A 26,811-nucleotide genomic window follows, 5' to 3' on the forward strand; every position below is an offset into this window, starting at 1 on the left:
GCTGCCGCCGGAGAGTCGCATCGATCTTCTCCTGAATCCGGGCTAGGATGATTTTGCACAGAACTTTGAGAACGATACACAGCAACATAATGCCTCGCCAGTTATCGCATACAGTCAGGTCACCCTTTTTGGGCACCTTTACTAAGATACCTTGCATCCAGTCGACCGGAAAAGTTGCGGTGTCCCACATATTACGAAATAAACGATGCAATAGTTGAGCGGATGTCATGGGGTCAGATTTGAGCATCTCGGCTGATATGCGGTCGACCCCTGGGGCTTTATTCGATTTCATGCTTTGGATAGCTGTTTGAATCTCTAGTAGTGATGGAGCTTCGGTATTGACGCGTGTTATACCTCGGTTCCTAGGAAGATCATGCCGAGTTGGTGATGGCCTGGCTGGCATTTGAAAAAGTTGTTCGAAGTGCTCGAACCAGCGTTTCAGCTGGTCAGTTGGGTTGGTCAATAACTGATCATTCGCGTCTTTCACAGGCATCGTTGCATTCATCTTCGCCCCGCTTAAGCGTCGTGAGATATCGTAGAGGAGGCGAATGCCCCAGTTACTGCGGCTCTTTTTCCTTCGTCGGCCAGAGAGTCCGCCCACGCTCGCTTGTCCCGCTGACATGAGCGTTTTACTTCCTTCTCAAGAGCCGCGTATCGTTGACGGGCTAAGACTTTGGCTCCTCTGGTATTTGATCGCACTATCGCAGCTTTGGCTTCTCTTCGCTCCTCTATCTTCCTCCAGGTCTCATCGATGATCCATTGTTTTCTCTGGGTGCGTAGTTCGCTCAGATTGTTCTCGCTGGTGGCGATGAAGGCATTCTTGATGGCGGTCCATTGGTCTTCCACGCTGCAATCTTCCGGAATATTTGCAGCACGCGTCTCCAGTTCTTCAACGAAGGACCGTTTCACCGTGGCATCTTCCAGTCGGCGTATGTTGAATCGTCGTCCAACTCTTTCCTCCTGCCGACGAATCCGCGCAATGCGCCGGCGTATTTCGACGATGATGAGGTGATGATCAGACGCTATATCGGCACTACGTTTATTCCGTACATCAAGAAGGCTTCGTTTCCATTTTCGGCTGATGCAGATGTGGTCGATTTGATTTTCTGTAAAGCCGTCACGGGAGACCCACGTGACCTTGTGAACCGGTCGATGAGGGAAGAGCGATCCCCCGATCACCATGTCGTTATTACCACAAAATTCTGCGAACAGCTCTCCGTTTTCGCTCATCTCTCCGAGACCATGGCGTTCCATAATGCGCAAATGGTTCGAGTTGCCGGATCCGATCTTCGCATTGAAGTCGCTTAAATAGATCTTGATATGACCCTTCGGAATTCTATCTACGACGGCATTGAGTTGACTGTAGAAGTTCTCTTTGTCTTGCAGATCGGCAGCATCGGTTGGCGCATAACATTGGATTATAGTAAGGTTTCGGACCCGTGTTCCCAAATCTAGCAACGATTATCCTTTCACTTATAGGTTCCCATTTAATAAGCGCAGAGTCTGACTGAGCGCTTAGTAGGAAGCCAACTCCGCGATGCCGGGGAGCGTGTTCACCTCGTAAACCAGAGTATAGCAGAACTTGTCCCGACGGCGTTCTGTGTTGTCCAAAGTTTGGCCAACGGACTTCACTCAGTCCCAGGATCTCAAGCTTCATGCGGCGTGCCTCATTGGCAAGTTGTGCCAATTTACCATGCTGGGCTAGGGTTAAAACGTTCCATGTTCCTATTCGTGTCCGTTGTTTCGCGCTAAGAGTCGTCGCCGTAAAATCAGTCCGTATTCTTTCATTATCGGATTCTCGAACAAATTTATGTTTCGAGAACAGTAGGTTGTTGGACCAAGGTTCCCTATCCACCGGGATGGGGCTGCCATCTTAGGTATAGCTTCCAGGGAATAGCATTTCATACTCAGCCGCTGGACCAGAACAGACGCTGTTGGAGCCGCACCTCCTTGGTGGACAGACGCTCGATCAGTCAGGTCAAATTTGTTTAAAGTCCACCCAACACCAGGACTAGGCTAGTGCGCTTTGAGCGGCACACGGTCGCTTTGATAGGGCCTTTGGGGACACATGCAGCTTTTTATAGAAGTTCAACAGAGCCCACTGTCGAACCCCACCACATCCTAGGCAGACCCCACAGGACGCACCCTCTCACTCTACCTGATGTCAGAAGGACAACAATTGCCCAGGCTGCACTACCACCAGCTAAGTACGCAACCCTTAGCTGGCGGTCAATTGTCATCGGAAGACCCGTGGAAGCGTGAGTATTGGAACTTGTGAGGACCAGAGCTAAGTTAGGCGTCTCTTCCCGGATGTCAACTCACCATTTCGTAGCCCAATTTGTTAGATTCTTATACAAAAAATGCAAGCTCACAAACAAATATTGTAAAAAAAGCTTGCAAAATTGTAAAATCTCATACAATATTTGTATAAGAATCTAGCATTTGCGCATATGCCCAATATATAGGTGTTGGTTGGTTCTTATACAGAATTGTCAGACAATCTAACAATCACCGGTTGGGTGGTATGTCTTTTTTTGTGAAAATATGAACATATATTTTCAGTGAAATGGAAATGGGAAGTCCCTTTTTTATTTACGCAAATGAGGCTGATTCTCAGAATTGTAATTGTAGGAGGAGTTTGGGGAGAACCCCAGTGCCGGACATAAGCCATTAATAGAAAAACTTTCTGATTATCCAGATTATGTTTACCAGTATACCATATTCATATCATATTAAATTCTAATTGAGCATTAGAACACATTTTTCGACGTACTTTTTTGATAATGAATTTTGGTGGAAAACTTCGCTGTTCAGAAAAGTGTCCCCTAGTAACAACATTATTGATAAAATATGTTACTATTTCATGAGTAAAGACATCATTTATAATAGACATATATTAAACTTTGTTAAAATTGTAAATATTAAAATGTGTTAGTAGAGCATATTTGACCCTTCAGTTACATTTCTTATATTATACTCTAAATTCCCACTTTTTTCAATATCATCATCATTATTTTGTTTCTGTTCATTCCTGTACCTTAGCAAAAAAAACATTTAAATTGAAGTAAGTTTAACGAAACAGGTGTAAGGCTATTTGATTACATAAAATCTCACTGTCAGGACCTGGGGGATAGCTACCGGATACCGAAAATAATTTTTCACAACAGTTACATTATATATGTAACAAATCTTGATCGTTATTCAAAATATGGTTAATATCGACCATCTCCACACAATCAGAATGAATTGGATCGATTTTAATATTATTGATTCGAATCTTTTGGAGTATGATGAAAAACCAAAGTTTTGAACATTTTTTACAATCTCAAATTTGGTACAAAGTTTACAACATGAGGATCTGATATTCCATGCAGGCAAGGGACTTTTAAATAACATCCTTTTGTAGGTACTGCATAACATGATGAAGAGACGTCTGTAAGTATTGTATTAAGAAGTGTTCGGTATTGGGAGGTGGCCGGCGCTTGGGGATCTCCCCTAATAATGGCATTAAAGATTTTGAACAGCGGCATACCGATATACGAATATCGGCGACGGTGGACTGGCATGACAGCGCCCAAGCCTCCAAAGAAGCGACTATTCGCTTAATTTGTTTTGTACTTTTAATCATATAATAGTTCGAATTAAACCATTCACATGTTGTGCATATGCACAAATCGAGTTTTAAACAATACGTTTATAATTAGTTTTGATTTCGCAGAGGCCGTCATGTTTGCCTCCTTTGCGTTGTCTTCCACTTCCTCTCATGCAGATCATTCAGTTCGTGGTCAAGATGTTAATTGAAAAAAATGTTAGAAATACTTGGAAGAGAGTTTCTAAATTGAATTAACAGATGTCCAGTTGTATATTGGTCAGGTTTCGTCGGATTTATCTTTACCGTTTATGGGAGCAAATCAATACCTGATAACTACGCTATCAGGTATTACCTTCAGCAATACAAAACAATGATGTTACCTATCAAAACTGAATTGGCCATACAAAATAGTACAAATTTCCTAAATTATCCAACAAGCAAATTAAAACATTATACATTTATGTGACTAGCTCAAGTTCGATTCGCTGAAAATAGTCTTCGTTATGTCCTTTCTGATGCATGTACAGAATTTTCCCGGAAAACTTTTAAAGTTTTAAAAAATTGACGCGTGAATTGTGTTGTCCGACTCTAAATTTAATAAGTAGGTAAAATATTCTTCCATCGGCTATGTGATTTTGTTCTATTATTGGGGTATTGTTGATCGGCCACAAAATGGTTTGATTTTCTTTTTAGAAAATCTTGAGTCAATAACAAGAAAGAAACTACACGTGTGTTTTCAAAACAAAATCCTTCAAAAGTTATCAGTTTGTCCCCGATATGGTATAGCGTATTCTCTTCTTTTGTCATGGAATACTGTAGAAGGCGCCTATTTCTCAGTTGTTGCAGTTTGATTGCCCCTATTTGTCCACGATTTTTACCGTTTACATAACCGATTTGTGGAAATGAAACCACACACGAATGTCGTTGACTGGCGAGGACTTTGCTTCCTTGCGTTCATCGAAGTTTCTTAACCACGTTCTTTGTGTCAGCTCAAAACATTCTTTCAGCGTTCTGTATCAATTGTTTTGACTAATTTGAGTCTCGTTTTTCTCTATTTGCAGTTCAATTCGACAAGGCGACGAATGAAAGCAAACATGTGCCATCTTCAAACAATCGGTCTCCTGAGCCGGAGAAAAGTGACGAAAAACACGTGGTATCAATGAACAATGGAGTTACATCCGCGGGCGGAAACCACTCCGAATCCAATAGTGATGAGAATCCTGAGGATTATGAAATGGTTCCACCGGACGGTGGATGGGGCTGGCTTGTGCTGGCTGGCTCGATGTTAGTTAACATACTCGTACCTGGCACCATCAAGAGCTTTGGCGTGCTATTTGTGGAATTCCTGGAAGCATTCCAAGCCTCACCCTCGACCGCGGCATGGATTCCGGCATTGTGTTACTTTTTGTACAGCTCACTCGGTCCACTTTCCAGTATACTGTCCGTCAAGTACAGCTACCGGACGGTGACTATCATTGGCGGAACGTTTGCCGCAGTTGGAATGATCATCACTTATTGGGCGACTTCAGTTAGTTTCCTGTATATAAGTTACGGGGTGCTGGTGGGGACAGGAGCTGGACTCTCATTCCCCCCAACGGTTTATATTGTTACGTCGTACTTCGTGAAGCTGAGAGGATTGGCGAACGGATTGTGTATTTCTGGCAGTGCTCTGGGATCGATAATTCTTCCACCGTTGCTGAGGTATCTGTTGGTAAACTTTGGATATCGTGGAGCATGTTTAATCATGGGTGGAATCACGTTGAATGTTTGGGTAGCTGCTATATTCTACCAACCAGTGGAGAACCATTTGAAACGAGTGAAGAAAGTCAAAGATGTCGAGGAAGATTTTGTGCTGAATGATACAATTATGGAAGAGTCAGAAACCAATGAAGATCTAGAAGGCGGTCTAAATGATGGAAAATCTGTGATGAAACCGAAGTTTATGATCACGGGCGACGATACCCCGGTCGCAACACCAACTTTAGAGCACAAATCTCCGGATATTTTCCGTTTCAATCCCAAGCATGGTCTCATTGACAGTTTTACGAGAAGTGTATCTGCTGCAGCTGTACCGGCATCCTATCATAAAGAAGATAGCAGCCATAGGCATCGAAAGATCAGCACTCCTATAAAAGAGGAACATCGAAACCTCACATTCACCACTACTTTAAACGATTCACAGGGATCTCATTTCCGATTGAATAGACTAAACTCTATGCGCAGTGGACATAGACCTCCAAGAAGATCTCCTTCAACCAGCAGTTTCCAATACATCAGTACACCGTATCACGGCAGTACTTTGTCAGCTCTTCAGCCCAAAGAATTTGCATCTCATCTATCACTGAGGTCAATCGCAGACAGTTTTAAAACGTCTTCCAAACAAGCAGGAGAAACATCTGAAAAAGCTTCTAAGAAGTACTTCGATCTTTCACTGCTCCGCGATCCGTCGTACCTTGTTATACTCATATCTAATTCAACCAACGCCATTGGGTACACCAATTTTATTATCTTGCTACCGGCATATGCAATCTCATTAGGATTCGATAAGAGCCTCGCGGCCTATCTTTTGTCAATTGTATCAACGTTAGACCTGGTAGGGCGTATAGGAGGCTCCGCCCTATCTGATACCAATCTTATTCCAAAAACATGGTATTTCGTCGGTGGCCTTTCAATTTCGGGGGTAGCATTAGCCTCGCTTCCGTTAGCCAGCTCCTATTCTATGGTAAGCGCTTTCTGCGCGTTATTCGGTCTGGCATCTGGGACGTATGTTGGTGTTACTGCAGTCATCATGGCTGATATGTTGGGGACCGAGCGGCTAACGTCGTCATATGGAATCAGTTTATTTGTAAACGGAATTTTGCAACTCATCGGACCACCAATCTGTGGACTTATTTTTGAGCACATTGGCGACTACCGACCACTTTTTACTGCTCTTGGTCTTATTTTATTGGGAGGGTCTGCCCTTTGGGGTTTTATGCCTTTGATTCGGAGAAACAAACTTCGTAAACAACAAAAAGATGCTGAAGTTCAACTCGATGTAGAAAAAAATCTTTTAGCTTAATATATATCAAAATAAGTTCAATCTGGGAATCAAAATCAGCTTTTTAATCCTATAATAGTTATAGTTAAATGATATCGGTAATCAAATAAGGCAAATCAAGAAAACTGGCAACAGACTATCTCACTTCACTATTTGTTTAAGCATTGAATATCGATTACAAATAATAATGGTATGTACATAGTGTTGGTGAAAACATTAAAACAGTAAAAGATGGTAAAAGCATAATGCTTTTCATGCAAATCCCCTTCGTTTCACTTTGAAAGACATCTGAAACAAAAGGAGGACTATTAATTACGTAACGCTAAAATTTACAAACCTCCTTTCTCCTCATACTTCGAAACTTTCATTATCACTTGTCATTACGGTGGTCACACTGTCTCAGATACCCCTTATTTATTGCTCTATTAGAAGAAGCAAGCTTTACCAATATGGAACATTAAAAAGAACTACAGTACTTTAAAAAAATAAAGGTCAAAAAGGCATGATTTTATCAAACGATGAGTCTAATGAGTTTGGACTCGCATTTGTTCCCAACTACATTATCTTTTCGTCAATCATTTATGTACTATAATTAAATTGCACAATTGAAGTTGTTCATCAATTGCAGCATCTGAACGTGTTGCCCGTGATCTTGATTTGCGGTCTTCGACGCTGATAATTGTACAGGAAACAATCTATACAAACTTTTAATCTTCGATTCTCTGAATCCGTGGATTGACGATGATCGTGATATGACAATTCAAATCAGATTTCTTTCATGATATGCAGGAAAGCAAGATGTATTTAAGTGCACGTAAACTATAACTACTGAACGGTGGGGTCATTGTTCCCCTAAACAGCATATACTACATGAAGGTACTATTGCTATGCTGATAATGAGAAATGGATAATGTGAATGGATAACAATACGAGTATTATATTTATAGGTATTTTACAAATTGCGTGAACAGAAACCTGTGTCGAGTGAATGATTAGGTTAGATATTGCAAAACGGACACAAACCAGTCTGCCATAATATCGCTAAATCCCGCAACCACAACCATTATTGTGTTAAAATGGGATTTAAGCTTGAGATCTAAGTGTAATGAAACTAAAATTACAACGCGGCATGTCTGAAATCATTTTATCTATTTAGTGTTTGGGACTTAGTTTCTTGTTTTAGAAATAACTACTAAAAGTGGTAGAACCATTCCAATATTTATTCTCTTTTTGCGATAGTTCTTCCCGATTAGCTAAATTATTAGAGTCAACACACACAAATATATTATTATTGTTTCGCTTCAGGTGTAAAATATAAGTTTTGGAATGGATAAACATTTGTAAAAATATAACCATTATTATAACTGTTGCCATTGTATGTCATCCGAAATCCAGTAATTCTCCCTCCATCGTAAGAAGCTAAGGAAATACACATTGACTGGCTCAGCCTTGTATATAAGGGATAAAAAAAAACGTGTTCAGGATGTTTAGCTTCACCTGACACACGCTTTGACACACCATGTGGGACTTACATAGGTTCTCACTTCTGACATGCCATTCGAGGCTGACTTGGATGCTCACTCTAACTACTCTCCTCTGCCATGCCTCGTGGTGTCGATAGCGCTACTCTACGACCCTCCTACGAAATGCTCACTCTTCTGCCATGACTCGAGGTGGCGTCTGCGGTTGCCACCCGCAGCGACACTCTTATGGGCCAAACACAATTGATACGTTTGCGTGCGTTTTGACAGTTTCCCTATGGAAAAACTGTCAAAACGCACGCAAATATGTGTTTGACCAACCCTCGACGTGTGCAACCTCCCATCCACTTCCCCGCAGTCAGCCTGTTTTCGCTCTAACTTATCTGTGCTCTAACTAACCAATCACAAGTTAGTTATGTTTGTCAAACGCTATTCAGCGCGCAAGATTATCTGCAAGCTGCAGGCAATCTGAGTGGTTGCATTCGAAACTGCGTTCCACTTCTCCTTCGCTTGGCACATCCTCTGGATAAAGGTATCTGCAAACGTCTAGCATAGCTCTTTTCGACGTCGAAACGAGGCCAGACGAACAGTATGTGCTCTGCATTTTCATCAACACCTGGGCAGTCAGGGCGGACGGAGCTCTCCGCGTGCCTAAACCTGCCCATGGCCTGACAGGAATTGTGTCAGATGGAAGTGAACTTCCCCATGGGGTCTCCCCACCCAGCTCGATATGTTAGGTATCAACCGGTGGGTCCACCTACCTTTAGAAAAGTTATTGCCATCTGGCAACTACGTCTACTGGCACACATCTTGGAACTGTTGGACATCATCCTCGATAATGCCGCAACAGCAATCGAAGCAATCTTGCATGCATAGTGGACATGGCTGCCGAAGGTCAGCTTGTCGTCACTAAGGAGCTTCAAACTCTGTTTTGATGCGATCGCGACTTCACCCACATGAATCATTGCATGTTGAACCGACTTGCGGTTGTTGACGATATCGACCTCCGCATTATCCCGCTTGGAAAGATCTTCTAGACTTCTACCATGATATCTCTGAGACAAAAAGATGAGTCTCCTAGATATTTTTCTTCGATGTCTAGAACCTGTCTGACCTCAAATCCGCCTCAAATGCAACAACCGTTTAAACCGGTGTCTACCTCAAATTTTAGACGAGTAGACCGATTGAACCGATAGGGATTTGACAGGTGTGGTCTCTTAGATTTTACCTCGATATCTTCTAGACTCGAATACCACGGGTCTTCTAGATTTCTCCTAGATGTGGGTACCAAATTGTTTCTTCTTTTTCTTTTCTCTGTTGATATTTACATAAAAATCCATGAAACACAGCATTTTTAGGAAGATATAAAACATCTTTTTATTTTTGATAGTTATAATTATGACAACGTTATTACGTTCCTTTAGCTCTTCATGGCTGATGGTTTTTTTTGTCAACTTCGATCAGTAGCTTGTCTTCCGGTTTCATGAAAGAGACGGTGCCCTTGGGTTAATTGTAGATGAACCTGGTGCTCTTGTCCTCGCCTTGGAAAAAGGAGCTGGCAGAGGTTCCTGTTATTGATGTCGGAGTGTCGTTCAGTTTTTCGGGTGTCCCCCATGGGACGGAGTGACATGCGTAGTCAGCGTCATCACGATGGGATGGGGTAACGTTGGAGGTTGTCTCATCCCAACGGAATCGACGTTTCAAAGTCGGCATCGTGCTCTCCACTACATAGTCGCTTCCGCCAATCCGTTGCGATGGGTGTTATCACCGGGGTTTTACGAAAGGAATTACACTGTAATGTGCTGGCGTAGCGTCCAAATGCGTACCTTAAGTATCGTCCCAAGGGTTTTGCTTCCCTTTCCCTGGTTCATCACAACGAAGATCGGCTGCAAATTGAGATAAAGAAGAAAATTAGTTCAATTCGAGTCAAGTACGAGACACTGAAGACGGCCTTACTGTTAAGGTCGAAATACGTATTTGTCAAACAAAAAACAAAATGGAAAACTTCCAAAAAAGCTCGAAGATGTACGGTGTGCGTGCGAAGCGAATGATAAAAGTGAAAAAACATGGCGCGTGACATTTGATCGACGAGTGCACCGGTAGATACACACACAATTGTAAATAGCCGAATGTACCATTATACGGGCCCGAGTATAAATGAATCTTGACTAAGGTGGTTTGCGTCTTTTCGAGGTAGATTCCTGTTCGCTTTAGACATCCTTCCATGCGGGATATGTAGAGCGACCTTCAAACCAGGGATGCCAGAGGATATTTTCAAATGTCTTCACAATCGTTTAAAAATGACTTCAAATGTCTTCAATATTGAAATTACGATTATTATCAGTGAGAAAATTCAAAATCCAATTGGTTTGTAAATTTTAGTCATCTCGTTGTTTATGTGTATGTGTATAACGAGTTTCCCCTAGAAATACCCAATTTAATTTACCGAATAGTGATACTGCCTTTCTCTAGAAATACTACAATAAGAGATCGGCGAAGACGCCATCTTGTTTCCAATCGAACCATCAAAAGCGGTTCCAATTCGACTTGTTTACTTTTTGCATCCATAAGAAGCAAGCAAAAAGTTCAAGGGATGCCAGTATTATTTTCACGATTTCATGCATTTTCATACGTTGCCATTTCGACACTTTTCACTCCGCCGGCCTCTGGTTATAGGGTGGCTAGTTTCCCCTGAATTTTCTACTGAGCATTTGGTTAAAATTCCACCGGATTTTTTTAACTGAATTTCCACGTGTGATTCTTCCAAATTTCTTAATAAAGAATACCCTGTAGAGATTCAAAACTTATAGTAAAATACTTGAAGAAACATTCAGATAATTTTCTGAATTAACTTCCGGATAGAATTGTGGAGTGATTTCCGGATAAATTCCTGATGAAGTTTTTTGTTACTTTTACTATTTTTTTCTGGATGATGCTTAATGAATAAATTTCCCGAAGAATTCCTGTTGGAACACCCAAAGGACTTATTGAGGCAACTTCCGGAGCAATTTAAGGATTTTCAAGTGGAACTTGAGAAGGAATTCCTGTAGAAAGTTCAAGATGAATTCCGGAGGTTTTTGGACTTTATTTGAGTGCTTTTTCTTAATTGTTAGAGTCCATCACTGAAAAATCCGCAGGGATATATTCAATAGTATACTTCCGGAGGCATTCTTAGATAATCTTTCGGCAACATTCTTGGAGAATCTTATAAAGGAATTCCTGGATAAACTTCCGAAGGAATTCATAGAGGAACTTCCAGAGGCATCCCTGGAGGAGCTTCCGCAGGAATTCCTGGGGAACTTTCGGAAGAATTTCTGGAAGACCTGCTGGAGAAATTCGTGAAGAAACTACCGGAGGAGCTCTGGAGGATTTTCCGAAGAAATTCTTGGATGTACTTTCGCAGGAAATTCTGGACAATCTCACGGAGGAGCTCCTAGAGGAAACTACAAAGGAATTCCTTAAAGATTTTTTTTGAAGAAATCCCTAAAACTTTCGAACAAATTCCTGGAGGAACTACAGAAGGAATTCCAGAAATAATAGAAGAATGATTTTTTGGAGAAAATTTATAGAGGAATGCTCGCAGAGAAAATACTGGAAGAATGTCCAAAGATATTTCTAAGAGAATTTCCAAGGAATTCGAGGAAGAATTTAACGAAAGAGTATATCAAGTTTCCTATGAATGTTCTACTGAGTATTTTATCAAAATTCCACCTAATTTTTTGTGACATTTCTCTGAATTTCTTTCAAGAAGATTTTCCTGTCTAAATTTACCATGGAAATTCTGAGAAATATCCATTTAACAGCAGAACAATTTATATTTTTTTTCGACATTCGAAAGATTTTTCTATGGAAATTAATTGAGACAAATTTCTTGTTGAAGGGATTTATTGTGGGAGTTCAGAAGAACTTGTGGAAATTAGTAAGAACTTCCCGTTTAAATTTATGAGGATTATTATATAAAAGTTCATTTATATAAATTATATAAAAGTTCATTTAATCATCATGCAATGTTCTGTGAAATTGTTCTGTAGCATACCAACTGCCGTTTTTGCAATTCTGAGGTCAATCGAGCAATCAGAACCAATTTCCAGATCGAATGAGTGACGGAGGTGTATTTTCCTATACATTTTGGCTGAAATCCCCATACAAACTTCAAATCAAATGCGCCAGCTTATGCAACAAGCGATTTAGCTGAAATTTTCAGAGATTGATTTTCTCACCCAAAGACACGATCCTGGGGGGTGCCCCGTGGAATTAGACAACATTTTTTTCTCCCCATAGTAATCTGGGCCAGTCTATTCTCCATTGTGTACAATAAAGGATTTGGTAATTTTCTTACGATTTTTTTGTAATAATTATATTATATTTTTAGGATAACTGCAAGTTTACAAGCAAACTTCTGCTTTATAAGAGATACTTTTGGCCCAAGAATTACAAAGCTCCATTTCAGAGGGAGTCCAGCAGCAAAACCTTGACTGCTGGGAGCTGTTGAATTAGAGCCAACGGCAGTCTGTGGGGTGGGTTCTCAACACCTCTTTTGGGATTCCGGGTCTTAGGACGTTCGGACGCTGGTGAACTGTTGGATCATGGGAACCTATCTCGCAAATTACAACCTCCGAATACACGGGCTACTTCCGCTGATCACCTGAACTTCAGCTGCACGCAAACTTCATCCTGAATGACCCCCTCGAGGCTTGGCCAGAATAGCTCAAAATTTTTCCGGTTGGAACTTCGAAAAAAAAACTCTTCACAGCTCAACTCAACCGTCACCAAAATGTGCTTTTCTTCGGCCATAAATGCTTATTTTCCTTTTTTGATGCTTCTCGAACAGCTTACCAAGCGTTCAGCAACGTTTCCCTCCAAAACCAACAATTTCTTTTCTCTTCTGGATGAATAAAACCCCAGTTCAGTGAATCTCGTCACCCACTCAGCAACCAAATAATTTAATCACACCAGGTGCGCCTAGCGACTGACCCATGCGCATGAATAAAACGACCGTTAGTGTTACCAAGAGTCAAGCAAGATGAATAATTGCAAAGGATATAGTTTTTATACGTGATTTATACATAACCGTCATACCGTTTGCTTCTAGGTTTTAAATAGTACACTAGCTGAAAGTTTACAATTAATAATAAAAATTCCAATTAGGCTCAATTTCCTAGTATCCTAGTTATCACGACTCTGGGTGCATGCATGTTTCATTTCAGAATACTAAACATGGATTAGACAGTGAATACCTTTACAAATATCAGCGAAAATGAGTCGGTACAGTTATTATCGGTTTGTATAACATGGCAAATGTAACATGGCTCATGATCAGTAAGTGTCAAACAGTATAAGCGGTGTGCTTAAGGTGAAGGAATGTTGGTAGCGAGGTGCCCTCGGTCAGCCAACAGCTGCTTAAGGAGTGTTATGGCACATGTGCTGCCGAACTGCGGGCTGGAGGCAACTGACTAGTGACAAGGAAGGTTTTAATCAGAGCGTTAATGAATAAAGCTTCCAATGAATGATTAAATTTGTTATGATTAAATCCTTCAACTTTATGATTAAAGATTATGATTAATGATTTATTCATATTTGGCAATGATTAATGATTATGATTAACGATTAAATTAATTTTTGACAATGATTAACGATTGTGATTGATGAATAAAACATTTGGAGAATGATTAACGATTACCGATCGTGATTAAATGTTGGCACAATATGTATATGATTAATGATTAACGATCGATATGATTAATGATTAATGATAATGAATAATAAAATAGAATGAATTGCATAGTGATTAATAATACAAAAACCTTTCTTCCAAATTGGGTAATTAAAAGGTATAAAACCAGAATTCTAGAACAAGACAATCGACTACCTGCACTTCAAATACTCGAAATGTGTCACATTTTCAGTGACAACACAACGGTTAATTTCAGGACCGATACAAGTAATTTAAATGCAGTGTATACACTATACAGGTTTTCTGCACTCAATCAACGTCGGATAAGGACAGCAAAGCATCGTCTCGCTCGATGCGTCATTTCGCTACTCACTTCTCATCTGTCCCATTCTAATGTTTTTGGCATCTCTTTTTCTGTTATCAATGTGCGCAGGTGAAAGCTGTGTAAATTTGTGCTTCGTTTTTAAGTTGTACCAATTAAATGTAAAACGAATTAAGTCACTATAATCCGAATTATAATGTAATTACAGTGTAATAATGTTATCCGTCCAATTAATGTTTCAACCCTACTTGACCTAAAAATAACTGTTCAGTGTAAGTAAAAATGTTTGTACTGTTCAACCTAGTAAGTGACTAAATATGTGGAATTTTGTAGTTTGCCCTGAGGATGAATGAATAAACATTCGAAACGTCGGCTTTGACTAAAACGGTTGTTTTATTAGTAACCCGTGGACCGATATAACGCCATAAAACCCAAAAAAAAAGGTATAAACAGTATATGATTATGATTAAAGATTAATGAATGAAAGCGATGTATGCAATGATTAAAACTGATGATTAATGAATGAACTCAAAACAATTATGAATATGATTAGTGATTAATGATTAAACTTAAAATTCTATGATTAACGATTAGTGAATAATGATTAAATCATATTTTTTGAATGATTATGATTAATGAATAATGATTAAATAACCCATTATTCATTAATCATGATTAAATCTATGATTAATCACTAATGCTCTGGTTTTAATAAATCGAGCGTACTGAATCCATTCTGACACTGGCTATCGCATCACCAACGTGTCTGGTTCCAGATTTCCTTTCCCTAAAAAACACTTTATTATAATCTTTATACTATGAACGATATTGTGTGGTTTCCACATTTCTTAAAAATAAATTAAAATAATTACGAAAAGCATAAGAAAAAAACTAAACCCATCAATAATTTAAAGGAAAAATTTGACATTTTGTATATTTATTGATACCGGATGAGTGCCAATGTTTTTCAATAAATCAAGGCCTACATTGATTAAAATATGTAAATATTTTCTACCTCATGAATGTCAAAAAGGCACTCACTCGGCCGCCATTATCGAGCGCAAAATACTGGATACCAAAGAGCAACTACAACTAACCGGCGCCCGCTTCTTATCCATCTTCGATCTACAGCGAAGCGTCGCACACTACCTGATATTCCAACACTTTTATTGCATCTGACGTCGATTGACAACCGTTTGACGTCTAGAGTGCGTTGCAGTTATCGAACGGCATTCGGCGCATACTGAAAAGTAAACATCTTGCAGTTATCGAACGGCTACTGTACCTTTTTGCAGACACGTCAAAAGCGCTGCCGCCGCTAAAGAAAATTCAAACGAATAATAACGTAAATAATAAAATTGTATTTTCTTTTCGCTGGCTTATTGATTGTCTTCAAGTATCTTCAAATAAGTAGATAAGTCTTCAAATATTTTGAAAAGTCTTCAAAATGTCTTCACGGAATAAATGTCTTCACAGAGATTCAAATGTCTTCAAATTGAAGACATGTCTTCAAATCTGGCATCTCTGCTTCAAACTCCAGTGTATTTTCAGTGCGCGCGCTCCTGTGGCTCTGGCGTGCATTTATTGACAGTTTGCCATGATATTTAGAAAATTCAAATATCTTACTTAGTTAAGACTATAAAATCGTTTAGATGGAGCAAAATCAAAGAGCCGAATTTTTCGCCCTTAGTGTAGGACAACGCTGGACCTGTTCGTGTGTGCTGCGGTCAGTTCTACTTCGAGAATTGACTCTCAGTAGACTTCCAGGGCTACGCCTTCGGCGAAGCCGACGATCTTAATACCAGGAGGGAACTTTAGTTTTAGAACCTCGCATACATAAGGTTCCCTAACACCGGGCCCAGTATTGAACCTTGCGGAATTCCTGGGGCAATAGGAACGCTTCTCTGACAGACATCGTTCTCGTATAATAGTACACGGTTCTGGAAATAGCTTTCCAAAATTCGGTACAGGTCCACTGGCAGGCTATGCCGGTGTAACGAGAGCGCGATCGCATCTCAGCTAGCGCTGTTGGATGCGTTCTTCACATCTGAGTACGGGGATGTAGTAAATAGGATGTTATAGTAAATAGCCTGTTGAGGATGATCCCCTCTAGCAACTTGCCCGTCGTGTCTACACTGAAAATAGTCTTGTAGTAAAAATAACTGCATGAGCGTTTTTAAATCGACTATTTCAAAAATAGTAAAAATAACTACAGCGATTGTCAAAATAACTGAACTGTCAACAGTAAAACTAACCACTTCATTTCAGACGGCGTTCATTTTGAGCTTGTGAAATGTGTGCCTCGGATAGAGGTTTGAAATATCTTTTTTGTATATAGTGAGATCTTGTTTGCAAATAACTCATAACAAATAATGGAAACTAATCCTGGTAAGTTGATTGCCTAAAGCATACCTTGCAAGATTTTAAACATATATATTTTTTCTCATGTTTCAGAATTTAAACATTCGGCAGCAAGCGCCTTCAACCAAACCAACAGAATGGGTTTTCATCTAAAATTACGACGTGCCATTAATGGAAGGATGTGGACTGCTGGCTCAAAATATCTCCCTCATCTAATTCCTCCTCGGCTAGGATTATCTCCTATATCTTTTCCCCCTCGGAATACCTCCCCGACCAGAAGGCCAAATTCACCGTAGGCGAAGGTTTAATTTTTCGTATTTGTTTCATCGTAACATCCTAAACCACTAGTATTGTTAAATAGTATGTAATTTATACGGAAATAATATGAAAATGAATAATAAAATAATTACTCTGGTTTACACAAAATTGTGAATTTCTTATACTGCTATATCGTTCTAAAATGGGCATGGTAATATTTACTACAATGTTTGCAGCTGCCTATAGTATTTTTAACAACAAATGTAGTTAAAATCGGCATTAAATGTCAAAAAAAGGCGTAGTAAAATCAACTTCAGTCATAGTTGATTCAACCCTCGATTCGGTCGATATTACCATGCCGCTCCTTTCAGTGTATAGGACAGATTTATCTATACGCCGATGGCTCGTCCGGTGGCTTTCCGGCCTTCGGCAGCAACACCAATTTCTGCGTTTTCCATCTATCGAGGAATCTACACCCAAGCAACCAGAAGTTCGGATAAGAAGGGCTATTTTGGCTTAATCAGCTCTCATTTTAAGTAATTTTTTGTATGGTGGGAGCGTAAAAGTGAACTTTAAAGTTCCGTTAAGGATGCTTGGAACTTGATGTGAACCTGGGACGGGACTTGCAAAGAGGAAAAAATGTAGCTTCATCTGCAATCAGCAAGCGCTGTCACGAATTGTCTGATGCAACCAGCACCTTTTTGTGTGAAAATATTGGTATCACTCAAAAAGTATTCCGAATGATTTTGTTTTACGAGTACTTTTTCACTTTGAAAAGTATTCTAGAATAGCCGTCCGGCTTAAGCTTAATATTGCACAGTTATGAATACGTGTTTTATTCCCGATAGGAAAATCTCTTCAAAAATAAGATTATAAATCCGTAAATTGCAAACACTTTTATTGCGCTCAGAAGATTCTACCCGGGATTTAGGTGAAACACTTAAAGAAACAGTTGAGAATCGATGATCAACTGTGATGAAAAGAAGAACAAGTGTCAAAACAAGGAAAAAGAAGCCGTCTTTGCAGGTCTCGTCTCAGACCAGAAGCAGGAAACAATAACAGTTAATGCCAGAAGTTCATTTAATGGTTCGTTTTACCCGTAATCAGCTCGACTAGCCTGATTAAGCAAAAAACGTACCTACTTTTAAAGGAAGTGATGAAAAAAATCACTATAATAAGGGATTAAAAATATACTTTTAAAAGACCTTTGGGTTACTTGGCATGATACCCATGATATGATAGGTCCTATAGGTCCTATATACACGTTAGGATCAGAGTTGCCCACGTGCCATCCCATCAGAACGAGCCATCGATCGATGCAACGTAAAAGTTATGACCCAGGGAATTATCCAGCTGTGGTGGCAACGTGCGCAAAGCCAAGCGAACGACAACGGATCGGACGACATCGATGCAGACTTTGACCGGGACCGTTTTGCTGAGTTGATAGATTTAGTTAATAAAAGGTTTAGCGGTAGGAAAATTCAATCAGTTTCGAGTGAGAAGTGAATGATACTTATTGTAACTTATAATTAGTGGAATAAAATTATTTTTTTTATTGAACTCTGATCCTTTAGAGCATTTCTTACATATATGTAACAATCGAATTGAATTTCATCGATCTTGTACATTGGTCATTTTGTTGTTTTCTAAATTTCTATGGCCATATGTATAATAATACGCATAAATGACTTATGCTAATGACACACTGGTGGTACAATTACCATGGTACAAGAATCTTGAAATGAGTACCATGCCAATTATTGTCTTTATTAAAAATAGTCTTGGAATAATTCTGGAATAATAATTAGTTCCTGGTACAAGTACCACAGTTGTGTCCTTAGTATTAGGTCCTTTCGAAAAATTAAGCGAGAAATGCTAGAAAAAAATAACTCAAATTAAATACTTTTGTCTCAGTGTGTGATTGATTTTTTTTTAGTGTGTGTTTCAAAATCAAAAACAAAAACAGCAAAAACATCAACATCGTTTGTTTTGTTTACGTTGTGCGCTGAAATAGTGTTGAAAGTAAGTGCGGAATCGTGACTCTCCGGTTTACTACTTTTTCCAAGTTTATTGGTCCTCAAGCAAAATAATTATAGGCAAGTGAATTGCATTGTAACGAAAATGTCCTCCGGCCGGAAGTGTAATAACTGTGGCAGTGCCGATATCGAAGTCGACAATGCTCGGGGTGATGCCGTGTGTACAAATTGCGGTTCGGTTTTGGAAGACAACATAATCGTTTCGGAAGTGCAGTTCGAGGAAAATGCTCACGGTGCATCAAGTGCGGTCGGTCAGTTTGTGGCTTCTGATTCGAAAGGTGGTGCGACGGCGTACGGTAAGTTTCATGTCGGTACCGGAACAGAATCGCGCGAGGTAACGCTGCGGAAAGCTCGACAAGGCATCACTCATTTGTGCCACCAGCTGCATTTGAACAACCACTGTATCGAGACGGCGTGCAACTTCTTTAAGATGGCCCTGATTAGACATCTGACTCGAGGAAGACGGAATACCCACATCTATGCTGCTTGCGTTTACATTACTTGCCGCACCGAAGGAACATCTCGTAAGAAGAAAATATCAAAACTATTTAACAAACGTTGAGATTCTTCCCTCTTTTTAATTATAGATCTTTTGATTGACATAAGTGATGTTCTGCAGATTTGTTGTTACGAACTTGGTCGTACATATCTTAAGCTATCTCAAGCTCTCTGCATCAATATTCCATCTATTGGTAAGTCAAATTAGATTTCATTTCTCAAACTATACTCGTAATGTCTATAATTTAAATTATTGTACAATTTTTGACCTACCGGTCGTTTAGCCTAATGGTTGTTTAGCATAATGTCTTTTGGTCTTCCGGAGACGAGCCAGCCTAGGGCTGAAAGTCTCCTTAATAAAGACAAAAAAAAATGTCTTTTGATATCCAAAGACCATTATTTGCTCCTAATAGTATAGTATCAGAACAGAAGACTGAAATTGAAAAGATCATAAGCTTAGTACAATCAAACTTTATTGCCTAATTTCCGGGTATTGACCACCCGGAGTGAAAATTAATGACTATGTGTGAAAACTCGATTTGTGCATGTGCAAAATGTAAGGAAATTTAGCTCGGAAAATGTATTGGCGGTAACCATATCCTTTGGTAGGATTCCGATATGCAAGACAACAGCTTTTCATACTAAACTACGAAGGACTTCCGTCATCCCCCGCAGCTAAGTAGGTACCATGAGTTTTTTTTTACAATTCTTGTATAATATAATCAGGGAGTACATCGTAGTATTATTTTCTCATGAAACAACATATACTGTAGTGATAGCCCTTCGGGAAATACAAAAATAGTTTTGCGTAAGCATGCGATAACTTTCATTCGACGTAGCTTATGTACAAACATTACCGAACCTTTTCAAACTACGATACAATATTGTTTCTTTAGAGTCCGTTGCAGTAGACCATGACGTTTTATTACGTTCAGGGCTCTACTATCCGCTTATTCCCATGATATGTTGCTCCATTGCTTTGCTGAGTCAGGAGGATTGTTGTCAAAATATTTCTCGGTGTATCGTTTCTTTGCTGTAGAAATTGATGAGATAACACGATTTCACTAAGCAGTATTATAGTCAATTGTCATCTATTCATTATTACTTCTACTTCTATTGGGATTACGCAACTGCAGGGAGTGCAAAAGTTTCTGATTTGTAATTCAGCGGGTCTTTTTGTCTTGGACAGTGATTTCGATCTCTAAGTACAAGGAAGTCCATGAGGTAGTTGAGTGCCCTGGATTGGCTCTGGAAAAATATTGGCAAAAAAAGTGTCATTAATTTTTCAGGTACTTATCCTTAACCGATTAACTCGCAACAAGTTGCATTCGACGCAGAATACTTTACCATTGTTTCCTATTGAAAATTGGCCATATCGGACTATGGGCCCGGAGTCATGAGGTCATGAGTAACGGCCAAAATACTATTTTTATAATGCACGAGAAAGGCACCATCACCACTAGGTCGATTAATCAGGGTTTTTTGAAAGTGTTCGAGGTGGTTTTGCTTTGGCCCTTGTCAAAAGTTAGGCTACAGTCAAAATGACAAACCAATGATGCAAATTATGTTTTTTCACAAATAATGTATTATGCAAAATTACAGAGAAATCAAGAAATACAAAATTTAAATCTCGAAAAAAAAGCATGATTTCACAGAGAATTGCTCAGGTGTGTGTTCAATTGGACTAAATTTTCCGTCGAATTCAGTTTCGAATCGATAGAGGATGAGTGCCAGTCCGTCTATAATTTTTATGACTGGCCACTTGATACCGGAGTTATTCCGGATTTAAAATGGGTGTTAGCTTTTGTCCATATGTCAGAACGCATACTTCGGAAATCATTATTTTAGATATTTTGAAGAGAAACGACGTGTGAACTATACCAAATTTGATCGTTCCGAAATATGACTTGTATTCCGGAATCCGGACGTTTCACCGGAACCTGTTACGGAGTCACTTTACGGAAATAGGCGAATACCATCATGCGACCCATCAAACTTCATGATTTCAAAAGTCATGACATTCTATGGTAGTTTTGTATTTCCTGGACCGTATTTGAACCGATTGGAACCGGTAAACGGTTTTACCATGAACCGGTACAAAGGCCATTTTCTGGAAATAAGCAAACCCCATCATGCGGCATATCAAACTTCATGATTTCAAAAGCAATGGCACTCTATAGTAGTTTTGTACTTCCTGGACCGTATTTGAAGCGATTGGAACCGTTAAACGGTTTTACCATGAACCGGTTCAAGGGTTTATTTTGGAAAATAAGCAAACCCCATCATGCGGCATATAGAATTTCATGATTTGTTGGATGCACTCAGTCGCGGGCTCCAATTGTGACGTGGGGCATATATGAATGTCTCTGTATTTAGGACATGGGGATTTGGTACTATAATGTTGGACCGTTCAAATAATAGTGGGAGGTCAGGAAAATCCTGGTATTGTTTGAAATTACTGATTCAACGTAGTTCAAGGTATATTCCGCATTCTTGACTCGGGGTACTTTAAGAATGTATACGATAGTGTCTTCGTTGTAGATAATATAAGCGCTAGCGATATCCAGAACGTTTTCTACAAGAGTTGTTTCCAGACCCTGGTGCACTAGGAACTGCTGTACTGCTTCCAGCTCCGCCAAACTGATGATTCGGCTGCTCGGTATATTGCGCCTGGCCGAATCTATAGCTTCTTATATGTATTCTAGCTGTTTAATGAGTTCGTCAATATTAAACAAGAAATTTACTATATCGAAACCAGTTAAAGTCCTTGAAGTTAATGAATCCATACTATGCATCATTGTTAATATGTAATTTGAAATATTATTGATTCTATTTTCAAAAATATGATTAATATTTATCTGTTTATCATTCTGATCTATAAGTGAGTTCAAAGTTTTGTTTATAATTCTCAAGTCCTCTGCATCAGGACTCCCGGAGATGTATTTCCAAAATTTCCCTAACGATCCCCATCTTCTAACTCTAGAGGGTTGTAATTTCTTGAAAGTTAAGTTCAATTTTACAATTTTGGTTTTAACTAAAGAACTCATTAGACTTTGATTACCCATTCTATCCTGAGCTTGGTCATTTAAATCCTGAACGGTTCTGCTTATTAAGTTAAGATTGATCCGGTGAACTAATCTGATGTAGTCATTACTGATACGAGCTGGTCCAAGAGATATGATTGCCAAAGGATTCTTGTTTAGGTCGTGTATCAGGAGGACCGTACGTACTGTTGTCGTCCATAGACAAAGTCAAATAATTTTGAATAATTGGACTTAAGTCTTTGTATGTTTCTTGTGAGTTTTTATGTCTTTTTTGTCGGTTACGGTCTTGTCCGTCTGTGTGGCCTCCAGGTGAAGGTTTAGCTTTGCCTTTAACTAATATCGTTGGTCTAGTCAATTTTATGAAATTATCGTAATCCATAGTGGGCAACTTTGCATTATGATTGTCTGCTGAAATTTTAATGTGATCTCTAGCGGTTTGTATAGTCTGCTGTTTTGCTAGGTTTATTTCGTCTAAATTTAGAGATGTCGAATTTCCAAATATTATTTGTCGTGGAGTCAAATTCGTCGTCGAGTGTTTTGACTCGTTGTAAATTGCTGTGATGAGGGCAAGTCCCTCATACAAAGTTAAATGTACTACATTTCTTCTATTTGCCAAGTACATTTCTAACAATGTGTTATGGAAACGTTCCACGATTCCATTGCTATTACTGCAGCTGGCAAAATGAAGTGAAATATTGTGATTTTTCATAAAGCTCTTGAATTTTGCGTTATGAAAGCTTTTTGCCTGATCGCAAGTGACCATTTTAGGAAGTCCAAATGTTTTCAAATATTCTGCCAAAGTTTCTATCAGCTCATCAGCGGTTTCGTGAATTATTTTATAGATCTGAGCGAATTTTGAAAAAGAATCTACGAGTGTGAGAAATTTTTAGGTGTCCTTGACATAAACGTCTATATACACATTTTCGAATGGTTTCTCGTAAATTCTTCTGGAAATGGAAATTTTAAATGGTTTTATCTCGTACTTGGAAAATTTACAATCTTCACAATTGCTTATGAAGGCTTTAACTTTTCCAAGCATGCCTGGGAAATAAACTGATTTTTGTATTTCGCCGTAGGTCAGCTTGTATCCTCGGTGGTTGAAATTGTGACATTTTTTAATGAACTCCTGTTGGTCCTGAAACGAGACTAAATCGGGTAGTTTAATATTAGAGAATTCTACTTTAACCTTTTTTAAATTTTGTTCAATCATTTTTTTGCAGCTGTTTACCACTTCTATTGGGGCAAATATTCCATTAACCGCTCCGGGATCTAGGTAGGGTTTTAGTAATTGTAGAAGATCTGCATCTGTGTATTCCTTTCTATAAAAAACATGTCTAGTTTGATCAGGGAATATGGTACATCACAAATGAGGACTTTTTCTATTATCGGAAATTTTGATTATCAATTGATTTTTATATTTATTGATAATGTGCGGTCCATAGCTTATATTATTTTCGAAGCATTCATTTTCAGTTCTTGCAGATTTAGTTCCGGGTTTTGAATTCTGGAGAGTCCATTTTCAACAACGTTCTGTTTTCCTTTCTTATAGACCATCTTGAAGTCAAACTGTTCGAGATACAACCGTTGTCTTCCGGTCGCATCCGTAAGTTTAAGTTCTTTGGTAAGGGGTTCGTGATCAGTATATATTGTGAATTCTTTTCCATATAGATATGATCGAAAAGTTTTCGTAGCAAAATATATACCCAAAAGTTCTTTTGCCGTAGCTGAATAGTTTTCTTCGGCCTTCGACAATGTTCTTGAAAGAAATGCAATAGGCCGTTCCTTTCCGTCAACAGATTGAGCTAAGACTGCTCCAATTGCCACATTAGAGGCATCAGTAGTTAGGATGAATGGCTTGGTGAAATCTGGGTGAGATAATAGAAGGTCGGTGGTCATAATATCGTTCAATTTGTTAAACGCTTGTTCGAAATCAGGTGTGATTTCGAAAGATTTGGCATTGCCTCGCAATTTTGAAGTAAGTGGTTTTGCAATATGTGCAAAATGTTGAATGAACCGTCTATAATAACCAACTGTTCCTAAAAACGATTTCAATTCTTTAGGCGTTCTGGGAAGAGGCCAATTCTTCACAGTTTCTACCTTTCGGGGATTAGGTCGAACTCCTTCTCTTGTCACAAGATGACCAAGGAATTCAACTTCCTTCCTTAAGAACTCTGACTTGTCGCATTGAATTTTAAGGTTTGCTTCTTTCAGAGTTTGCAACACTTTTGCAATGTCTTGTAAATGAGATTGCAAAGATGTGGAGAAGATGATTATGTCATCCACATATACAAAGCATCTTACTCCAATGTGTTTCCTAAGAACCGAATCCATTAATCTTTGGAAAGTCGCGGGGGCATTTTTCAGCCCAAACGGCATACGTATTTACCGTGGTCAACATTGAAAGCGGTTTTAGGTACATCTTTGGGATCCACTTCGATTTGGTGGAATCCACTGGCTAAGTCCAGAACGGAAAAATACTGTGCTTTTCCCAGTCTGTCCAAAATTTCGCTTATTTCAGGTATTGGATACCTGTCAGCGGGTGTCTTCTCATTCAATGTTCTATAGTCTACGACGATTCGGTATTTCTTTTTCCAGAATTGTCAGACTTTTTTGGCACTACCCATATGGGAGACGTCCATTGGGATGAAGATTCTCTAATAATACCTGCATCAAGTAGTTTATCAGTTTGGGCCGATACTTCTTCCCTAAGGTGATAAGGATACTTGTAGGTTTTCTGATGAATCGGTTTTTTAATCAGTCGTATGAATGTTATGTTTCACATCATGAGTGAAACTTAACTTTTCACTTTCGTGGAAGAATACACTCTTATACGGTTTGAGAGTTTTTGCCTCATCATTAAGATTTTGATTGGGCTACGTGATTGCTGTTCTCCATGATAAAATAATCATTTTGAAAAGGAATTAAGCTATATTCCATATTGGGTTTATTGAATGCTACGTGGACTAAGGCTTCATTGTTCTGTGCCTCGTAGAGTCCTGGTTGTAGAACTACGCCGCAAGTGAGATTTAACTCATTCTTGATCAAAAAGGTTCCATTCGCCGTGGTACAAACTTTAACTAAGTTTTCTTTGGTTTCGTGAGAGTTCAAGGATGTGGGAAAATATTTAGAAAATTGATAATTTTTTGTTCCTACTTTAAGTTGATGCTTCTTTGTATCGATAATCGCGTTCATTTTAGACAAATTTTCATAGCCTATCAAGCCATCGAAGAAAGTGTGAAATTCAAAAACGTAATACGGGAGACTATCACTAAACGATTCTGACAAAAGATTGGCGTTTATCACGTGTTTAATCAAAAACTTGCCGTTCGTATTAGTCACTAAAGCCGGACGTTCTACTTTTTTTTTGCTGACTTTACATGTTGAGGGTCGATGTATGACTTATTTGCTCCGGTATCTACAAGAATGTTTAGAAAACCTTTCGTAGTAGGTATACGCAAATAAGGAATGAGTTTGTTTTCTCTTTAGCCTGACCATCTGAAAATTTAGTTCGTCTATCTGTTGTTCGGGATCATGTTCTTCGCCAACAGCGTTACCGTCGTCGTGTTCATCGTCATCGGACTCGTCATCCGATTGCACTAAATTGGAATTCATTTCAATCTTGCTGAAACTTGCTGATGGGTTTAAATTTCTGGAGTGGAGCAGAGTTTGGTTTAGTATTACTTGAACTATGATTACCGTTACTGTTGAAAGTGGGGGGTTTGATTTTATGAAATGGTCTGTTTTGATTAATGGTTACCGAATGAAAAGCCTCTTCAAGATTACTCGGATTGGTACTCCTAATGATGCTTGCTAAGGGTTCTTGGATATTGTCAAGGTATTTTGTTATTACGATTTTTTCTAGTAGTTCGGTTGAAGAAAGGGGGTTGAGTTGCAAATTGGATTTAATTCTACTTTCAAGATCTTTTATTTCATTGTAAAACCTCTGGTGGCTTTTATCACCCTTTCTAGTGTTGAATAACATGTTGATGTTGGTGGCGATATCTCGCTGATCGCCGTAGTGCTGTAAAAGCACTTTCTTGATGTCTGGAATGGTGGCGAAAGAAAAGAAATTCTAAAAAAAATGGTAGGTGTGCGATGAGTGGCGGATCGCTCGTCGTCGTTCCCTTCGTCGGTGTCGCTGCTGCGTTGATTTCCTCCAACTGTTGCGAAGCGTGACCTGACTCCAGTCTCCGGTCGCGGCAGATCACTTTAAAACTTTTATGTTTCTTAACACCACTAGCTTACACAATCCTACCGGCTGCGCCAGTAAGGAATGTTGTCATCCGGGAATAATTTTTAAAAAACTTAATTATCACTTTTACACTACACACTTTATTTGTAACCGGACCAAAAATTTAAACTACCTGACACTACACTAACAGAACAAAGAGACCGATCCGCGTGGCGCTGGCTCTTTTATAATTTCAAATTGCTTACCAAGCATTCCTACACACCTGTATGAAGCTTTGCGCGCAACGTGGCGTGATTTACCGGCAGAGGTTCCT

The 26,811-nt window shown here is 39.2% G+C and overlaps 2 protein-coding genes across 4 annotated transcripts in view; both read left to right on the forward strand.

The window, feature by feature from the left end:
• The window catches only part of LOC134205166 (monocarboxylate transporter 12), a 52,911-nt gene extending 44,927 nt beyond the window's left edge, over positions 1-7,984 (forward strand). For all 3 annotated transcript variants that reach the window (XM_062680156.1, XM_062680157.1, XM_062680158.1), the window contains one exon: positions 4,654-7,984. In XM_062680156.1, the coding sequence (XP_062536140.1) occupies positions 4,654-6,653 (2,000 nt within the window). In that variant the 3' untranslated portion in view covers positions 6,654-7,984. The remainder of the gene's footprint in view (positions 1-4,653) is intronic.
• Positions 7,985-18,694: 10,710 nt separating this feature from the next.
• Positions 18,695-26,811, forward strand: part of LOC134205169 (transcription factor IIIB 90 kDa subunit) — a 101,380-nt gene continuing 93,263 nt past the window's right edge. Inside the window, exons 1-2 of the mRNA XM_062680165.1 lie at positions 18,695-19,288; positions 19,352-19,456. Coding sequence (XP_062536149.1) covers positions 18,850-19,288; positions 19,352-19,456 — 544 coding nt within the window. The 5' untranslated portion in view covers positions 18,695-18,849. The remainder of the gene's footprint in view (positions 19,289-19,351; positions 19,457-26,811) is intronic.

The sequence above is a fragment of the Armigeres subalbatus genome, chromosome 1 (genome assembly GCF_024139115.2).
Source record: "Armigeres subalbatus isolate Guangzhou_Male chromosome 1, GZ_Asu_2, whole genome shotgun sequence".
In the NCBI taxonomy this organism is placed as follows: Eukaryota; Metazoa; Arthropoda; class Insecta; order Diptera; family Culicidae; genus Armigeres; species Armigeres subalbatus.